General features: G+C 40.1%; 1 protein-coding gene across 1 annotated transcript in view; it reads left to right on the plus strand.

Moving 5' to 3' along the window:
* Positions 1-23659, plus strand: part of MARCHF1 (membrane associated ring-CH-type finger 1) — a 937042-nt gene extending 913383 nt beyond the window's left edge. The window contains 2 exon segments of the mRNA XM_073232517.1: positions 8977-9124; positions 17235-23659. Coding sequence (XP_073088618.1) covers positions 8977-9124; positions 17235-17533 — 447 coding nt within the window. The 3' untranslated portion in view covers positions 17534-23659.
* The last annotated feature ends 220 nt before the right edge of the window (positions 23660-23879 follow it).

Raw genomic sequence — 23879 nt, forward strand, 5'->3', positions numbered from 1 at the left:
TACGTGTTCCTACATGACAATATTAATCAAACCAGATTTGGGTGGGGTTTTATTTGACAGGGGAGGTTGGTAGGGAGGTGGAAGTACTTTCATTTTTGTGAAAAAGCATTGGAAATTATAGCTCGTCTCTTGACTATTCCCCTAATTTTCTCTTTCCTCACGGAAGTAATTCTCAAACTTCAGCATACATAAAAATCACTTGGGATGCTTAAGCATGTAGATTCTCAGGCCTACCATCGGGATCTGGGACAGAGCATAGGAATTTGCAAAGAATTCTAACACAGATGAACCTAAGTACCATATAGTGTACCTCCCCTCAGGACAGTCCTATACAATAAGCATTTGCCCACCTTTCCTTTATTTTTGGGGTGTGGATGTGGGGTTGGGAACACGGCTCAAATCAGCTTCATGTGTGATCTCATTGCACCCTCTAGTGGATGACTACTCAGACCAATTTTTCCTGTATTACAAATCTTCCTCAAAACTTTCAGAAATTCCATCTCTTATGAACTCGCTGAAAAGAAACAGTGGCGGATGGGGGAAGATTATAAGAAACAATGTTTAATATAATATCAGACATAATATAATTAGATACACATTAATAAACAATATTAATGTATACTTCACAGAGAGAAAATTTTAGTCCTGATAAGGTTGACTGAATATAATATAGCTAATATGTTTTATACAAATATTTTAGTAACTGTGGATTTACTGGCCACAGTATTTTTAGACTATTATACCTGAAGTATTGATCTCTCAAACACCAGTTTTCTGTAAATTCCTGCCAGCACATCCGTACCACCAGGGTCCTCCGGATCACTCCGTTCCCTGCGCCTCTTAGCACCTGCTGGCCCTCTGACACTTCTTCCTGTCAGCTCTTAAGATCCGCAGCTCTTTTCAAGATTCCAAAAGCTTTGTGTCTCTTTTGCCCCTTGTGGCTTCTGTCTCTGAAAATTTTTCTTCACTGCCACTAGTACTTCTAGGATCAAAATTCAGTTCCCCACAGGCACCATGCTGGTGATACAAAACGTGTGAACTGGACAGGGTGTGAGCCAGGGAGAGTGGTTGGGACTAAGGCAAACTGTGTTTGGTGCATTTCAAGGAATTGAAAAAAATAATGATTTTTTAAAAGCCCACTTTGGGCCTAAGAAAACACCTGTGAACTGTATGAAACTTTGTTTTGTAACTAGTAAGGACCCCCTCCCTGGTTTACCTGAGGGCCTACCGTATGTTAACTATTTATGGACATAATCTCATGTAATTCCAACAGCTGCCCTGTTCAGAGATAGTATCATAATTCCCAATTCTAGCAATGAGGAAACTGGGGCTAAAGCAGGTAAGTTAATTGCCCCACGTCAGTCGCAGTTTCCCACTTCGGGGCTCAAATCCAGGGCTGCCTGACCCCTCAGTCTGCATCCTCATGCACTTTGCTCCAAAGCCTCTCTGAGCCTGTGGCTTCTTGCCTGATAGACCTGACTGTCGCTTCATACCTCTCTCCTCACCCACCGTTGTTCTGAAGCCCCTGCTCCCACCCATCTCCTTGCTCCCCCTGGCTTCTTTCAACATCTTCTACATCTCTCGGCCTCAGATTCTACTAGTGTCTTTGCATTTGGACAATTTCTTATCTGGAAGTTGACACCTCTCTGCATCAGCAGCACTGAGTCACAATTCTCAGTAACTTATTGCTCACATTGCAAACTAATGTGACAAGCATGTCAATACATTTTTACTACTATTGCTTTAAATAAGTGCACCTCTTCCTAGACTTTTAAATGGTATGTCAGTGATGCTTAGATTTTTGTTAGAAGTTGAATTTGCCCAATGTAATACTTCTATTTTCTTCTCAGCTGGGCTGTTTCAAGTACTATTGTAAATACCATAATGTGAGTTCTTCTCAGTAAAGTACTGCTATATCATTTGCCTCAAAAATAATTTTGTAAACCAAACATTAAGAGTCATCCCATATAGAAATCCAAGTTAATTACTTTTTGAGGGAAAAAAATCCATTTCTTTCATTCACTCATTCTCTAATAGCTTCCTGGGCCTTGCAAGCCCTAAGATAAAGAGCAGCCCTGGGGCACGATTCCAGGACTTTCTGACCTGCTGCCTTCCATTTTCTCCATTACTCTGGGAGATGTAATTATAACCTATACACCAGCATTAATGCTTTTGGTTTATTTGAAATGTTTGAGCCCCTTTAACCTTCTGTGAAAACTGTCACCCAGAACACTATTTCTTGAACATTGAACATAATAGATAACAGCATTTCTTAACATTTTGAATTGAACATTCACACAAAAAGAATGAAAACTTACTGGAGCATATATATGACTCTGATGTTATTTTCAACCCTTAACAGGGAAGAAGCTGTCATTCTGCAATCTTTTCAATGATCCTACTTAGTATATGCAGTGACTCATTCACTTACCCTTCTCTGTACAAATAGTTAACAAAAACAGGCTTTGTTTCCCTGCTATGAGATTTAATATTCAGAAAAATCTACTTGTTCTTGGAAGATAGATGGGGATGGAGAGCTTGGCTGCCTTCATTCTGCATGACAAATCCCAGCTCACCCCCTCTCCTCCTTCGGTGCTGTTGATCGACATGATGAATCGATCTAGAAGGTAAAGACCATCCGAGTCTGATCAGATGCAACGCAAGTTCCGATATGATAACCGCCAACATTTGCTGAAGTCTAAGTGCCCGACACTGTTCTGCACTTACAGGCTTTAACTTACTTAAACTTGACCCTGTAAAGCAGGTACTATTCTTATCATCATTTAACAGATAATGAAATGGTGATATCATTATTAAAGAGAATTAAAATAACTCACCCGAGATTACACAGCCCTTAGTGGGTAAGTCAGACTATGAACCCAGAGCCCTCCTTTTTATCAATGAAAGACTCCCACCTAACAATGAGCCTTGGGTCACAAACAGAGTCCGTGGTGAAACCTCACGGCTCCCTCCTCACTGATGGATCCAGCAAGGCCTGGGTGTACACATAGGGAACTACCTCCCTGGAGGATTCCGTTACACAGCCAAAGGCTGAAAGCTACTTGAGATTGTAAAGGACCCCAGAACCGAGCGGGTTTTATTGCTATTCTCCTCTGGGTTCTGGTGATGCCATTATTCAGTAGCTCTGGATGCCAGAGGAGACAGACTGGGTGGGAGCACGATGCAGCCACTGCCTCCAGGCTCCCAGGTACTCCTCCTTTTTGTGCAAAAATGTACAAGCCATTTTTCAGTAAGGCTGTCAATTGCCTGCAGTGTTATCTGCACCCTAACCTGGATATCAATGACTACTTCCCTCAACTCTAAATAAACATGTGCTCAAACCAGCCCCAGATGGTAGCTGTTAATCCTATATTTACATTTCAGTGGGACATTCTGAAGTTTCATCTGGACACATGGCCCACTCCTTACCGTCCATGCTTGCAGTCTCCACGGATGTACTTCCCGACCCCTGCTACAGTGCGAGACTGTTTCCTCTTGTCCTATTATCAAGAGAAACAGTAGAGCTGCATTCAGCGAGAATGCCTTCTACATTGGACCATGCATGAGAGATGCTAAATATTGATTATTGGGAGACCAAAATAGGAGAGAGAACTATGGGGGAAAAAAACTTTCCACAAGATGAAAATAGACTCACAGAGCATTTGTGGATATAACATTTGAGCCTTTGTCTTTTAGTTAAGAAAACGAGGAGACCCATGAACATGGTTATCTGTGATTCTGTTGAGGGTCAAGCCTTCATCATGTCCACTTTCTGACTTGTGTCCAATAGTTAGCACCTTAACCAGTCAGCGAGCTTAACCAATTGCTCACCACCTACCTCTCCCCTACTTTCCTGTGTCTCACCTGTCGCAGGTTTGTAGCAAATGCCACTGAAGCATGGCGAGGTCCCATTCCCCCCAGGATTCTTTCACCCAGTTTTAAGAGGGAAACCACTTACCAGAGGCACACCTGTGAGCTTGGAGACTCATTCAGATCTCAAGAGTCACTCATCATAAATGTTAAGAGTCTGTTGTTTGGTTCTCTCCCAAAGTAGTTAAAATCGTAACTAATAAAAACAGACTTTAATACACTCTCATGTATCTAAACAGTTATTTAAGAAGTGAAAGAAAAAAGAACCAGTTTGCGGTAGTGATTAATGTGCAAAGTCAACTTGATTTTATTTCAAACAAATTCAATGATTCTGTGATTCTTCACTTGACCTGAAATATTTACATCACATTCAAGTAAACAAACTTGTTTGCTGATTTCCCTTCCCTGGACTGCTACTTAGTTTATGACAGGGTGTGGCAAGTGCTGTTTCTAATATAGACGCCACTGAGATCGCCCTATAACTGCCGAATCTCTTCGTGCATTAGTTAGATGGTTCTCAAAATTTAGCAAGCATCAAAATCATGTGAAGGCTAGTTAAAGCACTGATTGCAGGGCTCCACCCCCAGAGTTTCTGATTTGGTAAGTCTGGCATGGGGCCCCAAATTCTGCATTTCTAACATTCTAAGCTAAGGCATATAGACATTTTTAAGAGTTTATTTGAGCAAAAATCCACTGGACTCAGGCAGTGACAGATCAGAGCGGTTTAGGAGCGCTCCACCTGCGGGAGCCACGGAAACTCACTGAGAAAGCGCAAGAGCAAAGAACGTAAGTCAGCCGATTGATTGGCTGAGAACCTGGGGGCCGTTGGTGACTGGTTACCCTTAGGGTTCTGAGCCTTGAGGCATTTACAGGCTTAGATTTGGATTTGCTTACATGGGCTCATGCCACATTAGAACCACATCAGCGTGATGGCCTTCCTTGTTATTAGTTAACATTAACAAGTCCCAGGCTGATACTGATACTTCTGGAGAACACTCTTTAAGAATCAAAGCCTCAGACCAATGGGCCCTCTAGAAACGTCACCAATATTGTAAGCCCCAAAACTTTTGCAGGGTCTATTTACTATCCTCGAGCACAGAATATCTTACTAAAGCATGTAAATAATGTAATAAACTTTATAGACTTGCTATTTCAGGTATTATTTTTGATCATATGCAATAAAACATCATAATATGATAAGCAGGGCCAGAAATGTTTAAATGTTGTGACGGGAGGGCAGTTAAATCTGGTTTTGCATATTCTTCGTTGATGATATGACAACAGCAAGCCTGCACAGCTGCCTGCCTGGGAGCTCCTGGTCTGGCTGTACAAGGAAAACATGGGCTTGGTATCAGCTACACTTTGGGCCTAGCGCCACCTGGTGGTAGTTGTTTGCTCTAGCATTGTACAGATTCATTGAAAATTCTGGTTTCTGTGCCTGTTAAGAAAGCTGGAAAATGTAGTAAACCGTGTCAAAGAAGAAAAGGAAATGAATTTAGTAAAGCAGTCCCTATCTCATGTATTTTGACAAAGATTTTAAAAGCATTCTCATTAGGCAGTGCTTTTGAATTTGTATTTTAGTACAGAATACAAATAATACAACTAATTTAAATTAGAAAACCTGCAGTTTGATTTGACTAGAGCAGTTGGAAAATTTCACAAACGCAATGTTTGCATTAATTTACACTCCATTTGGGAGTCTTTTCAGAAAAATCTAGTAGTATGTTTCTAAGTGAGTAACGGTTCTGTACATTTCTCTCTAATGGTGAGGGTTTCGGGTAAGGGACCCAAGTCCAAGAACAACACAACAGGCACTAAAGACGGAGAGGTTGAAATGCCTAAAGCAGCGTCCAGGACTGCCTGCACAGGAGGCGCTGAGATGCTATGGGGCTGGTTGGCCACCTTCCCTTGTCCCTTATTCTGAAGGTGTGAAAGAGAGCTCGAGTCCTGGTGGGGACAGTTGGGAGAGAGGACACAATCTGCGGAGAGCTGGGCGGTGCGCGGCGGGGAGGGGCGAAGGGGAGCTGCGGTCTCATCACTGGGAACTCTGGGACACACGTGTGCTCAGTGACCAGGCCAGGGTATTTGTGTCCTGAAGGCAAAGCCACCAAGAAGTCATCCCAGAAGTGGAGCACGAGAATGTGCATCTGTAGACAGCGCCCAGGCGTTGGCGGCAGGGCTGCTGCAAAGTCGGGAGCCACACTGAGCAGCCAGGCCTCCTCTCCAGCACCCCCTCCAGAGACAAGGGCCAATAGTGTTCGCGTGCTTTCGTGAGCACACGCACACACAATTTTATATAACAGAAAGGAGGAGCACAAATGCTGTGTGCGTCTGGGCAGATTATCACTTTCCTGTTGCAAAATCTTTTGCGAACTGGTAGTGAATTTCATCATGCCAAATATTAAATTAATGTCCTTTCATGACAGCTTTGTTAAAATAAGATTTCTATCTTTGCCTTCTTGATCACGATCCCGTTCTTGCCTCTCTGTGAGGGCTTGCAAAGCTTACTCAAACTCTGCATAGGAACCTGGAAATACAAGGATGTAGACGAACCTTTTATAAACCCATTGACTTGGGTCGATGTCCAGAACATTGTATGCAGTAGTGTGATCACTAGGCAGAGGGCGCTGTGGGGCCACAGATACGCGTGTGCCGTCCACTGGATTCCTGAGTCATCCCTGTAAAGGTTTTTGAAGGAAAACAGGAAAGCCTGATGACCCCTTTACACTTCACTTCTCCTTAAAGTGCTCCTGAGCTTAGGAAGTAACGCTTCCAGAACTTCTGTCGTCTGGAACTGGGAGGAGTCTCTGCAGATGGTTTGGTTCGTCCCTGTCAGCTCCACGGATATTTTTGTATTTGCGGCTTATGAATGTTCAAGAACGTGTTTCAGCCACTTCATCAAGATTCTCCTTAAATTTAAGAAGACCCAGTTTTAAGGGGTTTTTTAAGTCATTTTTACATAACTGAAGATATTCTCATCCACTTGGAACACTGAGGAAATTTGAACATGTAAAGCTGCTTTTCTGCACCATCTTGCAGCTTTATTTGGTCATATTGAATATCGAGGTGATGCAAGAACAGCTATTAAATCATGAAATGACATACTCTGTTCTATAATTATAAGTTTTTCATATTAACTTTATAATAAATCAGTAACAAAATGAAATTTTAAAAATCAATCTTTTACAAGTATGATGTAAAGTTCTGATAAAAGCCAAGATGCACATATTAAAATCTTGTCAATTTGGTGTTGATTAATTAAAAGTAGATTCTAGATCAAAGCATCTGGTTTTCTCCTAGCTGTATTACTAGGATTTCTCCATTATTTACTCGGAATAATACATAAAATATTGTTTGTTGGAAAAGGAAGTATAAGATGACATATGAATTGTTAACTGGCTCTAACAGACCCCTGTAAAAAAACTGTGTGGGAAGTAACCAGTAACAGGGAGGGGTGGATGGTGTTTGTAAATAAAATTTATTTCTCTAAAGTATTTAAGAAGCTTTCTGGAACATGATGATCAGACTTTATTGTGTTCTTTCAAATAAAATTACAGAGTCTTAATTGTCAGACTGGAAGGGAAGGAAGGAAGTATCTATTTAATTCCTTTATCAGGAATTATATTTGTACAGCAAGTAACAGAGCCCTGTGAAATAATGGTTTAAACAGGCAGGCCTTCATTTTCCTGTAATATAAGTGGATGTACAGAGATGAGCTGGTGCGGATGGAGCTGAGGGACCTCCAGTTCTCAAGACTTTTCCTCAAGGTGGCAGGATGACTGTTGGGACTCTTACTGTGAATTATGAATCCCAGTAGCAAAGAAGAGAAGATGAAGCGCAGGAAGAAGGGGTAATTTCTGTGCCAGGAGGGAAAAGTCTTGATATTCCAGTGGATAGACACTCACGTCACGGTGGTGGAAAGTCAATGCCCACCTCTGCCAAGTAAGGTTGGAAAGCAGTTGTTAACTGGGCACAAGGTCACCCCTCGGAGAATCAGTCTGTTAATAAAGGAAGACAATAAGAATGGTATCCTCTTCCCAGACCTCTGTCACAGCGTCTGCCACAGTCTGCACCTTATGCAGATGAGGCAGCTGAGCCCAGAGAGAATCAGTGCCTCAATGCCTCCCAGCTGGGGGCAGAGCCAGCCATGGATGCAGCACTGCATACACCTTCTTGTTCTCAGTGCACTTGTGCAGGGCATGGTATGCGTGGGGGTGGGGTGGCAGAGGAATTTGTCTTCTGAACTTCTAAAGATTTTGCTTTAGCGAGCAGATAATAAGTTTAAAGAAGCATGGATTACTGAAAACTTGGCACGTCAACTCATCCCCAATACGATCATAGTGACTGATTTTCCTATAGAAATTATGCAAAAAAGAAAAATAAAGACACAATTCCTAAAACAGGAAATGAAATGACTGTAGCTGTCAAGGCAGTAAAATTTCACTTGACAGTCTATTTCTCCAAAGTAAATAATGGACGCATCTCCTCATACAAACCTTAACTTACTCCTATAAAAACTGTGGTCCTCTTCCATCCCAGACTGAGGGAGCAGCCCTCAACTTTCTGAAAAGTGTGACTGAGGGACAATGATTGTAATGGCAGTGGTGGCTGCATTCGCAAAGGGACTTTAGCTGGTTTTCTCCTATTGCTCAGATAATGTGTTTTCTAGAAGTGTTCCAAACAGATGTTAACTTTCTCTCACAGATACCGTTGTTATTCAAATACTTGTTAATTTTATATATTCCAGGATGCAACACTGTATCAGGTTTTGTTTTCATCCAAGAAGAAATTACTTTTTACTCCTTAGAACCTAGTACCACAAAGAACTGATATGCAGAAACTTGATAGAAAATGTTTTCTAAAAATTTTACAGTATTAAAACCATCCCTTTCATGGTACACAAAAGGAGACTATAGGCAAGCCAATCAGAAATGACTTAATTCATTTGGAGAATAGGAAAGTAATTTGTTTCCTTTTCAATATATATTCTGAAATTGCAGAAAGTTCATGTTTTCCCTCTATTCATGATCTGTGTGGGGGATATAAAGAGGGGGCAAAACATTTTAGTTAGAAATTCAGTTTTGTGTGATTCATTTATGATTTCAGTGGGAGAAACTACAGATGACCACAAGTGAAAGGAGGAAAATATTCTGCTCTGTCACATTCCACGTCATTGCGATCACCTGTGTGGTATGGTCTTTGTATGTATTAATTGATCGGACAGCGGAGGAAATCAAGCAAGGCAATGATAATGGTAAGACAATGTCTCTTTTCAGCTCTCTTGGATTCTATGATGTTACCCAGTGGTGGGTGGAAGCTATTTCCTCAGGTTAGTTCTTCATGTATGCTAATGGTAGCAAAAACCAGTACTGACAATGGAGTCTTCTCCAGTTATGTTGTTGATTAATACTCTGACTACAAAGCATTGAGTATATGGGGTCACAAGCTGACATTTGATATCAAGTCTATGCAAACCTTGGTAGGTAGAATATATAGTGTCATATACACCACTTGGGGCTCTTCAGAAGCTGAATAAGGATCAGGTTCTCCCTGATGTGAGAAGGAAGCAGTTGTAAAAATGGGAGGTTTTTCATTTTATTTAATTCATCCCAGTCCTTCTTTTAAAACATAAATAAGACAACACTGTCATAGAGAATGTGCTATGGTGTGTTACCTGGTACTATATATGGAGAGAGAGTCAATTAACATTACAGTTTAAAATCTTAGCCACACTACATTTGATTGTTTTTTGATTGTGAAGGGTGGTGTCAAATCTGCGTGAAAGATGTTTAAAAATCATTAAGGCATATTCTAACCCTTAAAATCGATGTCATTTAAAACAGAAGCAAAAATAGTTTATCTTCACTTTTGAAGATTCTAGCGGTTTCTCACCAGGATCTACCAGATTTAGCATACAGACTAAATCACAGCTAGTAAAACAGTGAGAATATTTCCTAACCCGCCTCCACCCCAGAAAAAAAAATAAATTAATAACCTCCTGGTGAATTTGAAAGGCAAAACTGTTAGAATGATAACACAAGTTTTTGATGTTATAAAAATCCTTTGTGCCTCTCCCTCAAAGAAGAAGAAAATGAACAGAGAAAGATAGGAGGAAGTGAGGGGAAGAAGGAAGGAAGAAAAGAATTTTAAAAGGAAAGGGTGTGTTACTTCTGTATTTCATTACGTGGATTCATAAAAGCCAAGGAAGGACGGCCCATTCTCACGCTTGTCCTCAGGGGGACAGCAGCGAGCAGCCGCCGTGCTCTCCGCGGGACTGGGTGGTGAGGGACGGCGAGGACTTGCGAGGCGGGGACTGTGTTCTGTGTGGCGTCAGGGTGGCGGTGGGGATGGTGACGGAGGTGCGGGCCCCGCTGTCCGCTTCACAACGGGAAGAAAAGCACTATGGCTAGAAAAACAGGTAGGGTGAAGTTTTGTGTTTTTGGCTTAATATTAACTCATTTATACACAATTTATAACACTCTACATTGTTTTAAACTACGGTATGCATTGTTCCTGAGATGCTAGATTAAAAAATGTCTATTATAGCCCTATTAAACAAGTTAAATAAATTCCTTGAGGCTAGGACCTTTTTTTAAAGAAGTCCACATCCCCTGGAGTTACAGGGACTGGCTCAAGCCCAGTTAACAGAAAGTGGTCCATAAACACTGCCCTTGGGTAAGTATGTAACAGCAAACAGGCATTCCCCATTACTGTACCCACCGGACCGCCTTAGGACTCAAGAGCCAAAGACATACTAGTTTTGGATGTCTAGTTTAGAGTTCAGTGTTTGGGATGCATCCCTGCCCGCCCCCAGCGGCCACCCTGACTCGGTGCGGCAGTCCCAGCCTGCAGGGCTCCTCCTGCCCGTCTCCGGTGAGGGAAGGTCACCTCTCCTACACACGAGAGGGGGCAATCTCATGTCGTTTGTCTGTAGACAGGCCAGAACCTCCCTTACCTTCATTCACTCAATCCCAATTCTGAGACCTGCGATGGAATAGTCATCATTTATCCTACAATGAACCACCTTCTCAGCTTGGGCCACCAGTCTCCAGACCCCTAGAAACCCATGGCCCCATGTGTGCTCCCATTTATCTCACTCTGTCTGTGATACCCTTCTCCAGCCCCCTGGATGCCCTTCTGTTTCCAGTTGTCGTTTCTGTGCTGATAACCTGGGCCTCCGTTTACCTCCAGCTCATCTGTGCTCCAAATTACCCACCACGTGCTTCCTGAACTCCTCCCCTTAAGCCTCCAGGCACCCCAAGCTCAGGGCGTCCAAATCCATGACCTACTGCCACTTCCTGCGCTGACACCCAGTAACCAGTCCAATCCGGCTTCCATTCCTCCTCTCCCCTCCCTCCCTTTCACCTTAAGTCAATCACCAAGTCCTTTTATTCTGCTTCATATGCCGCCAAAATCTGTCCATCTCTCTCCTTCACCACTGCCACCGTCCATGTGCCATCTACATCTTTTATTTGAAAACTGCAACAGCTTCTTATCTGGACTTTCTTGGGCTTTGCCCACCTTCAACCCACACTCAATGTAATCACAGCATATTTACAAACACAAATCTATTTACATCCTATCCCTACTTAGTCCTTACTCTGAAAATATACCCCCAACTCTTTAACAGGATTCCACTGCTCCCATGGCCTGGCTGTAGCCAATTATGCTGAACATTTGTTCAGCCTCCTAGATCCACTTCCAGACCCTCGCCCAGCTTTTCTCTCCACATGTGGCCTTTCCCCCCAGCTTCTCATGCCCACTCACTTAAGTACTCACACATTCTCATGCATTTCCCCAGCCCCCACTTGGCCTTTGCAGTTTTCCTAACACACCACTCCCTCTGGGAAATCTCACTTTTACTACCACAAAGGTCCTCAAAATGTGTCTGAAACCAAAAGCACCACCAGGGCACGTGTTAGAAATGTAAATTCTTGAGGTTTAATTATCTTTTACGTGGTTCTGTTGTGCAACCGTGTTGAGAAGCTCGGCCGTACCGGCGATTTGCCCACGCTTTATTGTAATTGCTCATTTTTTTTGTCTGTTCCCCTCACCACTTGACTGTGAGCTCAGGGCAATCTGAGCAGTGTTCTCTTGCTCAGCAGCACATTCGGGTGCTCAGCACTGTGTCTGGGACCTGCAGGTGGCCCAGTCGGTGCTGCAGAAGGAATGATGGAGTGCATTCGCAGGCTCTTCCACCTTGTATTTTCCTTACGGAACTTTTCTTCAGGATAGTGTTTTCTTTTCTCAGTCTGGGTGGATGCAGGATTTCAGACCACAGCCTTCCAGTGGACTGTCACTCAGGTCCCTCAGTCTGATTTTCCAATAAGGAAGCTCAAGTGATAATCAAGGATAATCAAAGGTCAATTTTCTAGTGTATTATATACATAGTCAAGGGTCAGCTGACTGATATACACTTTAAAAATTATTTTCGGTTTCTTAAAAGCAAGCGAAAATGAGGTAACTTTTACCTTTGGTTTTCCAAGCTTTGGAGTTAGGAAGCAAGATTTTTACATAAAAGCAGTGCCTGTGAATATTCCTGCAGAGCCAGCTGCCTGTGGGGCAGCTCCTAACTCGGATCACTTCAAATGGAAAACACAGTGACTTTTGTAAAGAGCGTCATCTGTACCCATGTCCACCTCATACTGAAGAGACTCCTTCCCAGAGCACACAGTCATGAGCAATGTGGTCGTCCACATAAGTTATCATTTTACTCTTCCTTTAGCATTGGGACTGGGAGTGCTGATTACAAATTTACTTTAAAAATTTTTGAGAAATGTGCCTGATTTAAAAGATAAAATATTTTAAATCCACCTTGAAACCTTCAAAAATATTTGAAGAGGAACAAACTGTCCTTTTTCAACCAGAGCTGAGGTTGAATATAAAACAGCAAAATCACTGAACTGTAATAACAATACTGGAGGAGAAAAAAGCCTTCATGTTTTTAAACGGTGTTCTTTTAGACTAAATACACCTGATACCCCAGAGGCTCACTGTCACGTCACTGTCACCTGTGATGACAGAACAAATATGTGTGTGTGTGTGTGTGACACACACACACACATATTGACATATATCAATAACAAAGATATGTTGAATTTTAACACCCACAACTTCCCATGTTGGCAACTCCAATTTGGGAGAACACATGCTCTTCCTGCCTTATCTTTACATATTCTAAAAGTATACTATTTGTATGTTGAAAACAGAACAAAAATTCAGACCAAGAAAAAGCAACAGCTGATACCATTAAAGAGACTGTAGGTGCAGATTTTATTGTTGCCCCAGAACTATTTAAATGTACATCACAAAGGATTAGTATGTACCAAATTAATTTTTTGTCATGTCTTACTTGTGAGCTGCTAGTGTCTCTAGGGCAGGGGAGTCATGTTTCATGATTCGGGGAGCACTTGCTATTAGCAAAGGGTCAGAAACTTTGGTGGGTGTGGCTGACTCCAGCAGCTGAGAACAGTGGCTGTGCAGCAGTTACCTGTTAACATCTGCTTAGAGTACGTGTTGAAAATCACTTCCCTGTCTGCAAGCCATGTATTTGCCTTCTCAGCATTGTTTTAAACATCCCTTTTTACTTTTTTAAAGTAATTACATGTGCTGTTATTGTTAACAAACCAAATAGGACAAACACTGACTTGGACTAGTTGTCCGAAGTTGTAGTTGTCTTGGTCACTGGCTAGATATCTCGAATATAATATCACTCTGAAGCTCAAGTTCCTCACTTGTAAAACTAAGTTGGACTGAATACCCTCCAAAGTTTCTTTCTATGATTCATTTTTCAAAGATGCCATGAACTGGACCTCGTGTCAGATGAATTGAAGCATTGTGTTTATACAAATGCACAAATATCACAGTGTTTACTCACAGTGAACATTACCATCAAAACAAGTTGAGAAGGTTATAAATATGTGAAACAGGTTTGTTTTGTTTTTCTTAGTTTACCCAACCAGAGAAAGGCCACCAGGATAAAAAGAGAGGAAAAAAACCACGTCCCCGGCGCACGGCTCACACACACCCTCACACCAAGTGTTGTGAGTCCCCATAACCTAAGCATCCAGCCAAAAATATCCTGACTGCCAATGAAATGCTTTTCCTAATTATACCTTGTTCCTGCAGCTGTTAAATGAGGCCACTGCTCTTTTGTTTTCGGGGGATTTAAAAAGATGTTGGACACACTCCAGGTGTCTCCAGTCACATCATCTGCTACCTAAGATTGGCAGAATACTCAGAGAATTTGAATTTAAATCTGGAAGAGACCTTAAGAGATCACTGCTTTAAATATGAGGAAATAAGTAACTTGCCTCATCTGCAGTTATAGTATAAACTCCCACCTGGGAGCCATGCTTTACCCAATCCAGCTTTACAAAGGGCCAAGGCGATGCAGGTGCCCTGGGCTGTGTGCCTTCAGTGGAGGGGGCAGGGGCCTTATTCTACTGAAAAGGACACATATTCTTAGAGAAACAAGATTCTGCGAAGAAAGTGAGTCTGAAAGAAACCAGTGGATACATCCCAGCTTATAAACCATTGTCACTATGGCCTGAAAGTTTGGCATAAATGTTTCCTAACAAATACAACACCCAGTTGCCGCTTAGGCATTTCAGGACACGTTAACGGGCTGCTGCATAACCAAGAATGGCCCCCTTTACGTGTCTGACAGTGGACACGCTATTGGCTGGGTGACAGAAATGACCTTGCTGTGTGTCTTTTATCATCCAGCCTGGTGGCTCTGCCTTCTTCATGGCAGCTGCAGTGTTTAAAAATGTATTCAAACCACAATGTATGAACACTTTTGAATTTCTGTGGTGCCATATTTCTACTGTTCTACTGATTGAGCAAGTCACATGACAATGGCCAGTGACAGCAAAGGAGAGGATGCCTGTGGGGTCACAGGGAAGCACAACCCCACTGGGGGCTGTTACTGACAAGCTACTGAGGATGAGGCCACCGAGGCCAAGGAGAATTCCAGGCGACAGTGCCGACACTTCCAGGGGGTGCATGGAATGGCTGCCAGTATTAGGATGAAGGAAGACAGGGAGGCTGAAGTCACTGATTCTTAGGAATAAGACCCATAGCCTTGAGGAATGAGTGGGGATTAACCAGGCCTTGAGAAGCCATCAACCATCATGAGGGAAATCCTGTTAGAGTTGAATCTGCCAAAAAAAAAATTGAACAAAAGTCTGAATCATTTGGGATTTGGGTATTTCTTAGTCAAGGAGGGGGTCTCTCGGAGTGAAGATAAAAGACAATAGTGACATAAAGGAGATGAAAGATTCAGTCAATGACAGTGGTCCTGTTTATCGACAAACCATAGTCCCAGGTGCCTGGTGGGGAAATGCCCTGATATACCCCCAGTCCATGTCTCCTTAAGCAATCCCAGTAATGCTGTGAAGATCTGGGAGATTTTTTTATGCGGAAAAAATACAAATTTTCCTCTTTCATTTGTACCTTTTTTTTGAGGTTCTCTAAGTACAATTACTTTTACCTGGACTCTGCAGTTTCCCTTTCTGACCTTCAAGAAAAATCTTGCCCGCAGACTCTCAAGAGCCTGTGATGAGCTGAAAGGTCCATCTGCTTTCCTTTGTCTGAAAGGCTTTCATTCTCTCTCTATAAATACAAACTGTGGACTGACTTTCTATTGATTATTTGGGGATGGCATGGAAGATGACAGCTGTCAATACCTCACATATATACAGTTACAGAAAAGAAACCTGCAAGAATTTAATAATTGTACATTGAGACTGCAGAAATAGGGCAGCAAAATTTAGTATTTCATGGACAAAGGCTCAGAAATGGAAAATCTCCAGGTGCTTACAAGGAAGTTGGTAGTTTGAATTACCAACAGAAGGGAAAATCAGATGTAATACATGAGAATTTCCCTAAAAATGGGAGACAAAGCACACTTCAACTCCAGTTTGTCTGTGGTTAAAAGCTTTCTAAACACAGAACCCATTGCTCACTGTAACAGTCAAAAAATTCTAAATTTGGAGAATTCTAAGATGTTTAATTTGCATACGGAATCTTCCCTGCAAATTTCCTAATAAATAAGCTTAACTGATTTTCTTCTACAACATAGATTCCCATCCTCAGCACTAATGACATTTTGGACTAGATAATTCTTTGCTGGGTAGGGCTATCCTATACACTCTAAGATGTTTATGCATCAGCCCTGGCCTCTACTTGCTAAGTCAGTAGCACCCCACTCCACCACAGGGTATGAGAATCAGCATCTCCAGACACTGCCAAACATCCCCTGGGAAACAAAACTACCCACAATTGAAAGCCACTGGTGTACCCTGAGTATATCAGATGACTGTTCTCCTTGCACAGAGAACTGAGGCAGGCACTGAATACGCCCTTCAACATCTGGAAACGGCGTCTGCTTTGTTTCCAAAAGCATAAAGCAGATGTCACTATTACAAAATATAGGTAGGATATTTCTTATAACTCCATTTACTGTTACTTTTATAAGTAACAGTAAGTAAAACCCAAGGTAGAATCAGACTCATAAACAAAAGTGGTTTCTAACCAACCCTTCTTGGTCTGCCATACTGAGCCATTCTTATTTGACAACCTTTCACATGAATAAAGGCAGCTATTATATCCTCCACGCCACCCTCATGTTGGCAAGAGGACTCTTGACAATCATGTATTTAATATTTGCAAGTATGTGTAGCCTAAACTTACAGAAACTCTTGTGAAGTAGTTTTAAAAACTGTGAAAGGAAACCAATTTCCAGTTACGGTGATGGAAACAGAGAAAATACTGACTCCTAATAAAGCGATGGTTCTTGATTACAGATTTATGAAACAAATGACTAAAATCCTAAATCTTATGCCTGTCTGTACTCTGAAATTCCCTTTTTCGCACTCTAGTAAGATGTGGCAGCTTCTTTCTTCCTCAATTTTTATGTTTTTTGTTTTTATTTTAAAGGGAATGAGGATGGGAGGGGACATTTATCTATTACTTTATCTTCATAAAGGGATTTTAAATTCTGATTTTTTTCACTCAGTATGTTCACTTTCCTTCCTCAGATTTAGCTATGAGGAATAAATGTCTAAGTGTTAGAAGTCTGGTGTAGTATCTGAGAATCACGGCAGGTACTACATGCTAGGAAAAATAAGAGAACTCATTACAGTGGTAGGTCAAAGAATAACTTAATATACAATTTTAATACCCTTAGAATATCTGAAAGCAAGTAAACAATTCAGGTTATAATTCATACTAATTATTAACAGTATATTCCTTATCCACAAAATTTAGCAGGCAGACATGGTCTTTTGAAGGAACCACAGAAAAAAATTCATCAAATACATGGATAACCCAGTGATAACATTCTCTATTTTATTTTGAAGGTGTCCTCGAATGGCCATTTTGGACAAAACTGGTTGTGGTGGCCATTGGCTTCACAGGAGGTCTTGTCTTCATGTATGTACAGTGTAAAGTCTACGTGCAGTTATGGCGCAGGCTGAAGGCCTATAACCGTGTGATCTTTGTGCAAAATTGCCCAGACACTGCCAAAAAACAGGAAAAGAACTTCTCATGCAATGTGAACACAGACATTAAGGATGCAGTGGTGGTGCCTGTATTACAAACGGGTACAAATTCACTGCCATCTGCAGAGGGCAGTCCCCCTGAAGTTATACCAGTGTGACAGAACTGGTTTGGAGCTTCTTCACTGAAGAATATCCTTCTAGCCCTCAGCCACTACAAATGACAGAAGTGATCCTGAATTATTCACTTTCTATCTTCTCCTCTTTCTCCTACTGACTCATTTCTTCATTACTTTGCTCAAAAAGGAAAGGAGAAAAAACACCAAGTGACCAGGACCCCATGAAGCAGAGTCTAAGGTGTGATATGGAAATGCAAAAAGTTTGCTAGAGTGATTTCTATGACAATTAAGAACCACTGGATCAAGGAATGCTTTTAGGCAGTGACAAAAGACTAAGCAGACACAGGTGTCTTTATCGTAGCAGGGGAAAGTTTAAGAATATAGACTTGAATTGCAATGTGTATTTCTTCTAAGGCCTTGCAATGTTAACTGTCTCATCTGGAAACAACATATTTGGTTTTAAGCTTGAAATTGCATCATCCCTAAGTCACATCAGAAGCAGACTCGGAAGATGCCTATTCTGACAGTCACACCTGGACAGTGAACAGACTTTTATGGGCATAGTACAGTCCAGTTTTGACAGATGCATGTTTTTAAAAGATGCAATACATATTTGAAGATATTAATACTTGGAATTAGGATTAAATCATGAACAAATGATTTTCAGAGATATTTGGGGTTTAATTAAGTCTGTTAAACACACAGGTTGAAATCAGCTATCAAATACTGTATTTTTTCTGCTCCCTTACAGTTTTGTCCAACAGACATATAATGTGGGCCACAACTTCAGGCCACATATATAAACTTAAAATTTTCTAGTAGTCCCATTAGAAAAAGTAAAAACAAATAGGTAAAATTAATTTTGATAATATATTTTTATTTAATACAATATGCCTGTTATTTCAAAATGTCATATTAAAAATTACTGAGCTATTTTACATTTTCATGAACCAAGTCTTCAAAATCCAGTATGTATTTTACCCTAACAGCATATCTCAATTTGAATTACCCATATCTGATAGCACAGCCCTAAAATTAAAGACAGAGCCTCTGCTTCATTTAACAGTTGAATTTATCAGAACAGCAGCTTAATTCATTCTTTTATTCAAAGTGTCACAAGTGTCATACAAAGCACTAAATCAAATTAAATAACCTGGTTGAAGAGTTAGATAGTTACTATTTCTCTAAAAGGTGAAAACACAAAAGTACAGAAAGAAAAAGCAATCTGCCTGTGGTAAAGTTCTGAAATTTTCTTGTTTGCTACAATAAGCACTTATGACAGGGAAAATAAAAATCAAATGCTCTTCTTATTAAGCCAGATTTGTAAGGTTTTTTTTTAGTCCACATAAAGGGCGATAAAACTTGACAGATGAGTAGTTATGAACAAGCATTTAGACTCTTTTAAAAAGCTGACAGTGTTCCCCTTGCTCAGCTAGGACGCAAGAACATTCAACAGATTCTGTGATGAGTAATAAATTGAGTTGTTCAGGTCTGACAGTTGATTATTGTGTTTGCATATTCATGTAAAACTGAAGTGTGAATGATATTGCAGTGAGCTAGATTAATGATTATATAGTGGCCTGTTAAAGGTGTCTTACATAAAAAAAAAAGGTGATTTATTTTTGTTAGCTGTCATATTTATTATTGTGAAAAGGCAACCATGATGGCCGTAATCCCAAAATCATGGTTTGGCATTGCACAAATCTGGGTATACAATGATGCACTTTGTAATTATCAGTGTGCTTGTTCTTCACAGGTTATTATAGTTACAAGGAAAAAGAAATAACCTCTTAATGAGGAGCAAGATGATATGAATATTAGTAGTGGCTGACAGTGAGTCCAAATAGTCCCAATTCCTAGAAATAAAGAAAAGGTAAACTGTGTCAACTTTGTGAGTGGTGTGTGTTTGTGTGTTCATGTATATACATAAGAAAAATGGTAAAGTTTTTCAGTCAGGAAACAGAAGACTTAAAACTCATCTTTCATAACATTTGTAGGAGCGTGGAATAAAGACATAGGGAAAGCAAAATTGAGGTAAAGGACTAAAATTTCTGTGCAAATAAGGACATAAGTGGTGTAACACAAAAATATGAACCTTAAACTACACTTTGTATTAATGTGCTCTTAAATTTCCATTTTAAAGCTTTAAGATACATTCATGATTAGCAAGCTATGGGTGATTTAACCACGGCACCTCACCCAAGGGATTAATCTTGACTCAATTCTTCTGTTGATTTTCCTAAGCATTTTACTAATTCTTCTTTCTTGTGGTTTAAGCAATGGCAACATGTTGTTTACAAATATTCCTGGGGGAAGAAAATGTGTCACCTGCAAACAAAGAAATATTGATTTCTTTTGTTTGCTCTGGAAGGAAAAGGATTATCTACCTTAATTACCACCAAAAATACTGCTTAAGTTCTTAACCAGCCTAAGCCAAGACAGTAAGTGCATAATACATTTCACAGTGGGAGAAGACTGGCTAAAATAAGGCCTCCTACACTTAACACTAAGAAAACATTTCTAGAAAAGCATTACTGCATTAATCATAACATGTAACATGGCATTTTAAAACCATTCCTAAATTCTCAAAATTAACTTGTATAGGCTTTGACTTTGTTAAATGAGAAAATAATATAGCTCCTTAGCAGGTTAAAAGCCAACATTTTATTCTGCTATTCTTCTGACCTTTTTAAACTCTCAACTCCTAACTTCAAATCTTTTAAAACTTTTTCCTGCAATGGGTATTTTATGGTTCAATTTGAAATAACCACAAGCATTTAAAACCAAACATTATTTCTTTTATATTCCATGTGGCAATGGTACATTTGCCTTTTCAGTGAAAGGATTTCACTTTGTTAAGCTTTTGTGGACTGGATATACCCTTCAAAAAGAAAAACTGCTCTCCAGAATGACATTTTTTTGAAGCATGTTTACCCACTCATGTAAGAGAGAAATTGAATTGAAACAAAGGACTAAAACTGAAGAATGAACTTAACAGTTCTGTTAAAAACGTTGGCATTTTGTAACCATGAATCTGTGGCATTACCAATGCCATAAACCACAGATATTTATGCTGTACACTTTTACTGTATAGGATCAAGGACTAAATTGTAAAGGAATGAAATCCATTTTTTTTAAGTGAAGCCCAAAAGGCAATTAAGCTTAAGAACACAAGCAAAAATAAAAAAATTCAAAATGAAAATGATCCCATCAACCTGAGATATAGCAATGGAGAAATTGAAGGAAAATAGGCATATATTGAATCTTTAAAAATGAATGCCCCCCAAATTTCAATCTCGGAGCTGCTGTAACATGTGAATACAGTCCCAGAGAGATGACCTCACTTATGTTGTGCTATAAAAGGTCCTTGGGCACCCTAAAACATCTATTTTTTGGTTGGAAAATCAGCTCATTAGAGCAATGATATCATTAAGACATCGTAATTTTCACGAGGGTGAGGTGGGGAAGATTATTCCAGCCACCTGACATCGTGAATCTTTCCTTTGCCATGCCAACGAATATTTCGGAACAAAATGGAGCTCTTAAAACTTATTATTACCATTCTTGTAGTTGTTACATATAACTGTACAGGACTTACACTTTAATTAAGAAAGATGAAAACCTTTCTTTCCATAAGTCAGCCCAAAGGTGCTATTTACATATTAATACAGCTGAAAGGAATACTGTTATTTTGGGCTGCAGTGTTTCCTCCACATCTGAAAAAAGCCCATTTGGAAATTGGATATTACATTAAAACAAAAGGAAAAACTATTTTAACTGTGCGCAATTTTTGAGATTGAGCATTTGTAATTTTTTTGATTTTACCTAATTCTCTTGCATTAACAATTTACTGTTTTGTGAATAATGTGTACTAAGACAAATTAAGGAAAAGAAATAATTATCTGTGAAAGACTTTGTATATTAAACAAGTGACTCAAATCTTTGTTGTGGTTTCTGTATCTCTTGCCTCACTTACCAGGATTTCTGTGGAGTCGTATCTGCAACATTCAAACAGGCTTGAACTGTTAGGTTTCCACAGTGGTCTGAGTTTAAATAGGGTCTAAACATTTATTATTATTTTAAGGCCAATAAGGGCTGACTAACCCTGACATTGTAGAAAGGAATAAATAGGTGCATTAACAAGGTAAAACCAGTGGAAATTATCTATACAGACTTATAAAATCTGTAAAAAAAAAAAAATTTTAAGAAAAATCACAATGTAGGTTAGAGAAAGGATTTTCTCCTAAATAAGGATATACAAAAGAATTTAACAGCATTTTTTTACTCAGATAATAAAAGCATAGATTTAGATACTTTGGAATCTATTTCTAAGCTAAGAGGTCTGGTGATTAGTGAAGAAAATGTCCTCTACAGAGCCCCAAAGTCTAAGCCTTCTCCCACCTCCCAAATTATAACTAACACTCCTGGATCACAAATCATTGTCACGGTATGTTCAGCTAGTGATCCTAAAACTCGGAGCTGTGACAGAGATACAAAGGGCAGCCAAGGTGTGGGCAGAGACACTAACTCAGGAAATGTCTACACAGGCAGAGGGAACACTAAGTATCAAAGTCCTGAATGGGAAACACTGAACAAGATTCAGCCAGTAAAGAAACAAGTCCGTTTTAGAGTCAGTTTACTGACAGACAGCAAAAGATATTGACAATGATGCCAGCTCCCCATGAGTCTTGTCCCAAGGGAGAACATAAAAAGGAAAAAAGGAAAAGGGACATATAATATGATAATGCAACTTCAGGGGTGGGCGCCCTATTGCTGGGTCGCTGATTCCACACTGCACTTCAGCAACTTTATATCCTGCATCTACATTCTAAAAGACACTCAAGATAGAAAGTTTCATGCTTCATCAGAACCTGGGAGGCAATGACAAACTGTCTCATGTGTCCTCCCTGGTGAGTAAGGAGGTAAATGTGAAGTGGCCCATGGCAGTTCCTCACAAGTGTCATGTCCCCATGTTTGAGGAACATTAGAGCATTCTAGGCTCAGGTCAGCTGCAGCCACACCTGACCTAAGTGGACTGACTGGACACACACAAGGTCATCCGAGTGCCAGCACAGAGCTGTCCCACTATAGGTGACAGGTGGCTATCCTAGGAATGGACAGAAGGCCGCTGTGTCTCAAGTACAGAAAGCCAAGGGCAAGTGGAAACACGCTGAGGTTGGAGAAGCAGTCAGGAATCAAATCATTTCAAGACCCTCTGGCCATTGTTACAGAACATGAATTTCATTCAAAACGTGATGGATGTCAATTGTAACTTGTAGGGGCAGGGGGTTTAAGACAAATCTCTTTACCTTCCTCTCAGTTTTGATATGAACCAAAACTGCTCTGAAAAAATAAAAATATCTTTTAATGTAGAAATAATATTATACTCCATCAAGTAAACGAACATACCATTAAAAAGATGTGATAAAATGATAATGTAAGAGTCCTGAACAAAGGAATAGCATATTTTAGGTTACATTTTGAAATTCCACTTTTTAAAAATTCACAAGTAACTCTCAACAATGGATTAAGAGCAAGAATGGCTGCATGAAGGCCAGTTAGGAAGCTACTGAACAAAGTATGGCCATGAACTAAAAATGTTCCTCACATTTTTAAAAGGCACACACCCACACACCCAAACACAAGAATGTGCCAACAGAAACTGCACTTGACCTTCAAGGCTTAAAATATTTGCCTCTGGCACTGGGCAAAAAAGAAGTTTGCCAGCCACTACGTTATGGAGTGCCCACAGGTGAGTTACTTTTACTCTGTTCTCATGGCCACGAACTGCAGAAGTTATCCTACAAAGTATACGACTGGCTGAGAAGGGATCCAGGTAGGGGTGCACAGGTGACTGCTGCAGAAAGAACACGTTCTGTAGAAGATGATTAAGGATATCACTTAAAACCATTACTGTAATGACAAATGATCTCTTAGACTACTCTGGTCCAGCCAGGAGTGCCACGACAATTATGGTCCCAAATGGTAAAGTAAACTCATTCATTCCATAATTATTCCTCTGTTCTAATTCTAAGCCATGTGGCTTGTTATATTTTTATTATATTTTTTATATTTTTAATGCTTTGATAAACTAGGAACAAATATTTGAGGGGTGATGACCTGCTATTTTTACAAGTTATTCATCTAATAGTATGGCTTTTTAAATATCAGACCAGATAAAACTGTTTTTCTCTTTACTGTAATTTGTGATTCAATTTTTATAGGCATTTTGAGACCAAAATTTAAAAAAAGGAAAATTTTCAAAAGCTAAACAGGAACTTAGTAACCATAAAACAACAGTTTTATTACACAGACTAATGATGCAAAAGTGAATCAGCATCAGTTATTATCAAGGAAAACAGAATAATCAGAACCTTAAGAAGTGAAA

The sequence above is a fragment of the Manis javanica genome, chromosome 3 (genome assembly GCF_040802235.1).
Source record: "Manis javanica isolate MJ-LG chromosome 3, MJ_LKY, whole genome shotgun sequence".
Lineage (NCBI taxonomy): Eukaryota > Metazoa > Chordata > Mammalia > Pholidota > Manidae > Manis > Manis javanica.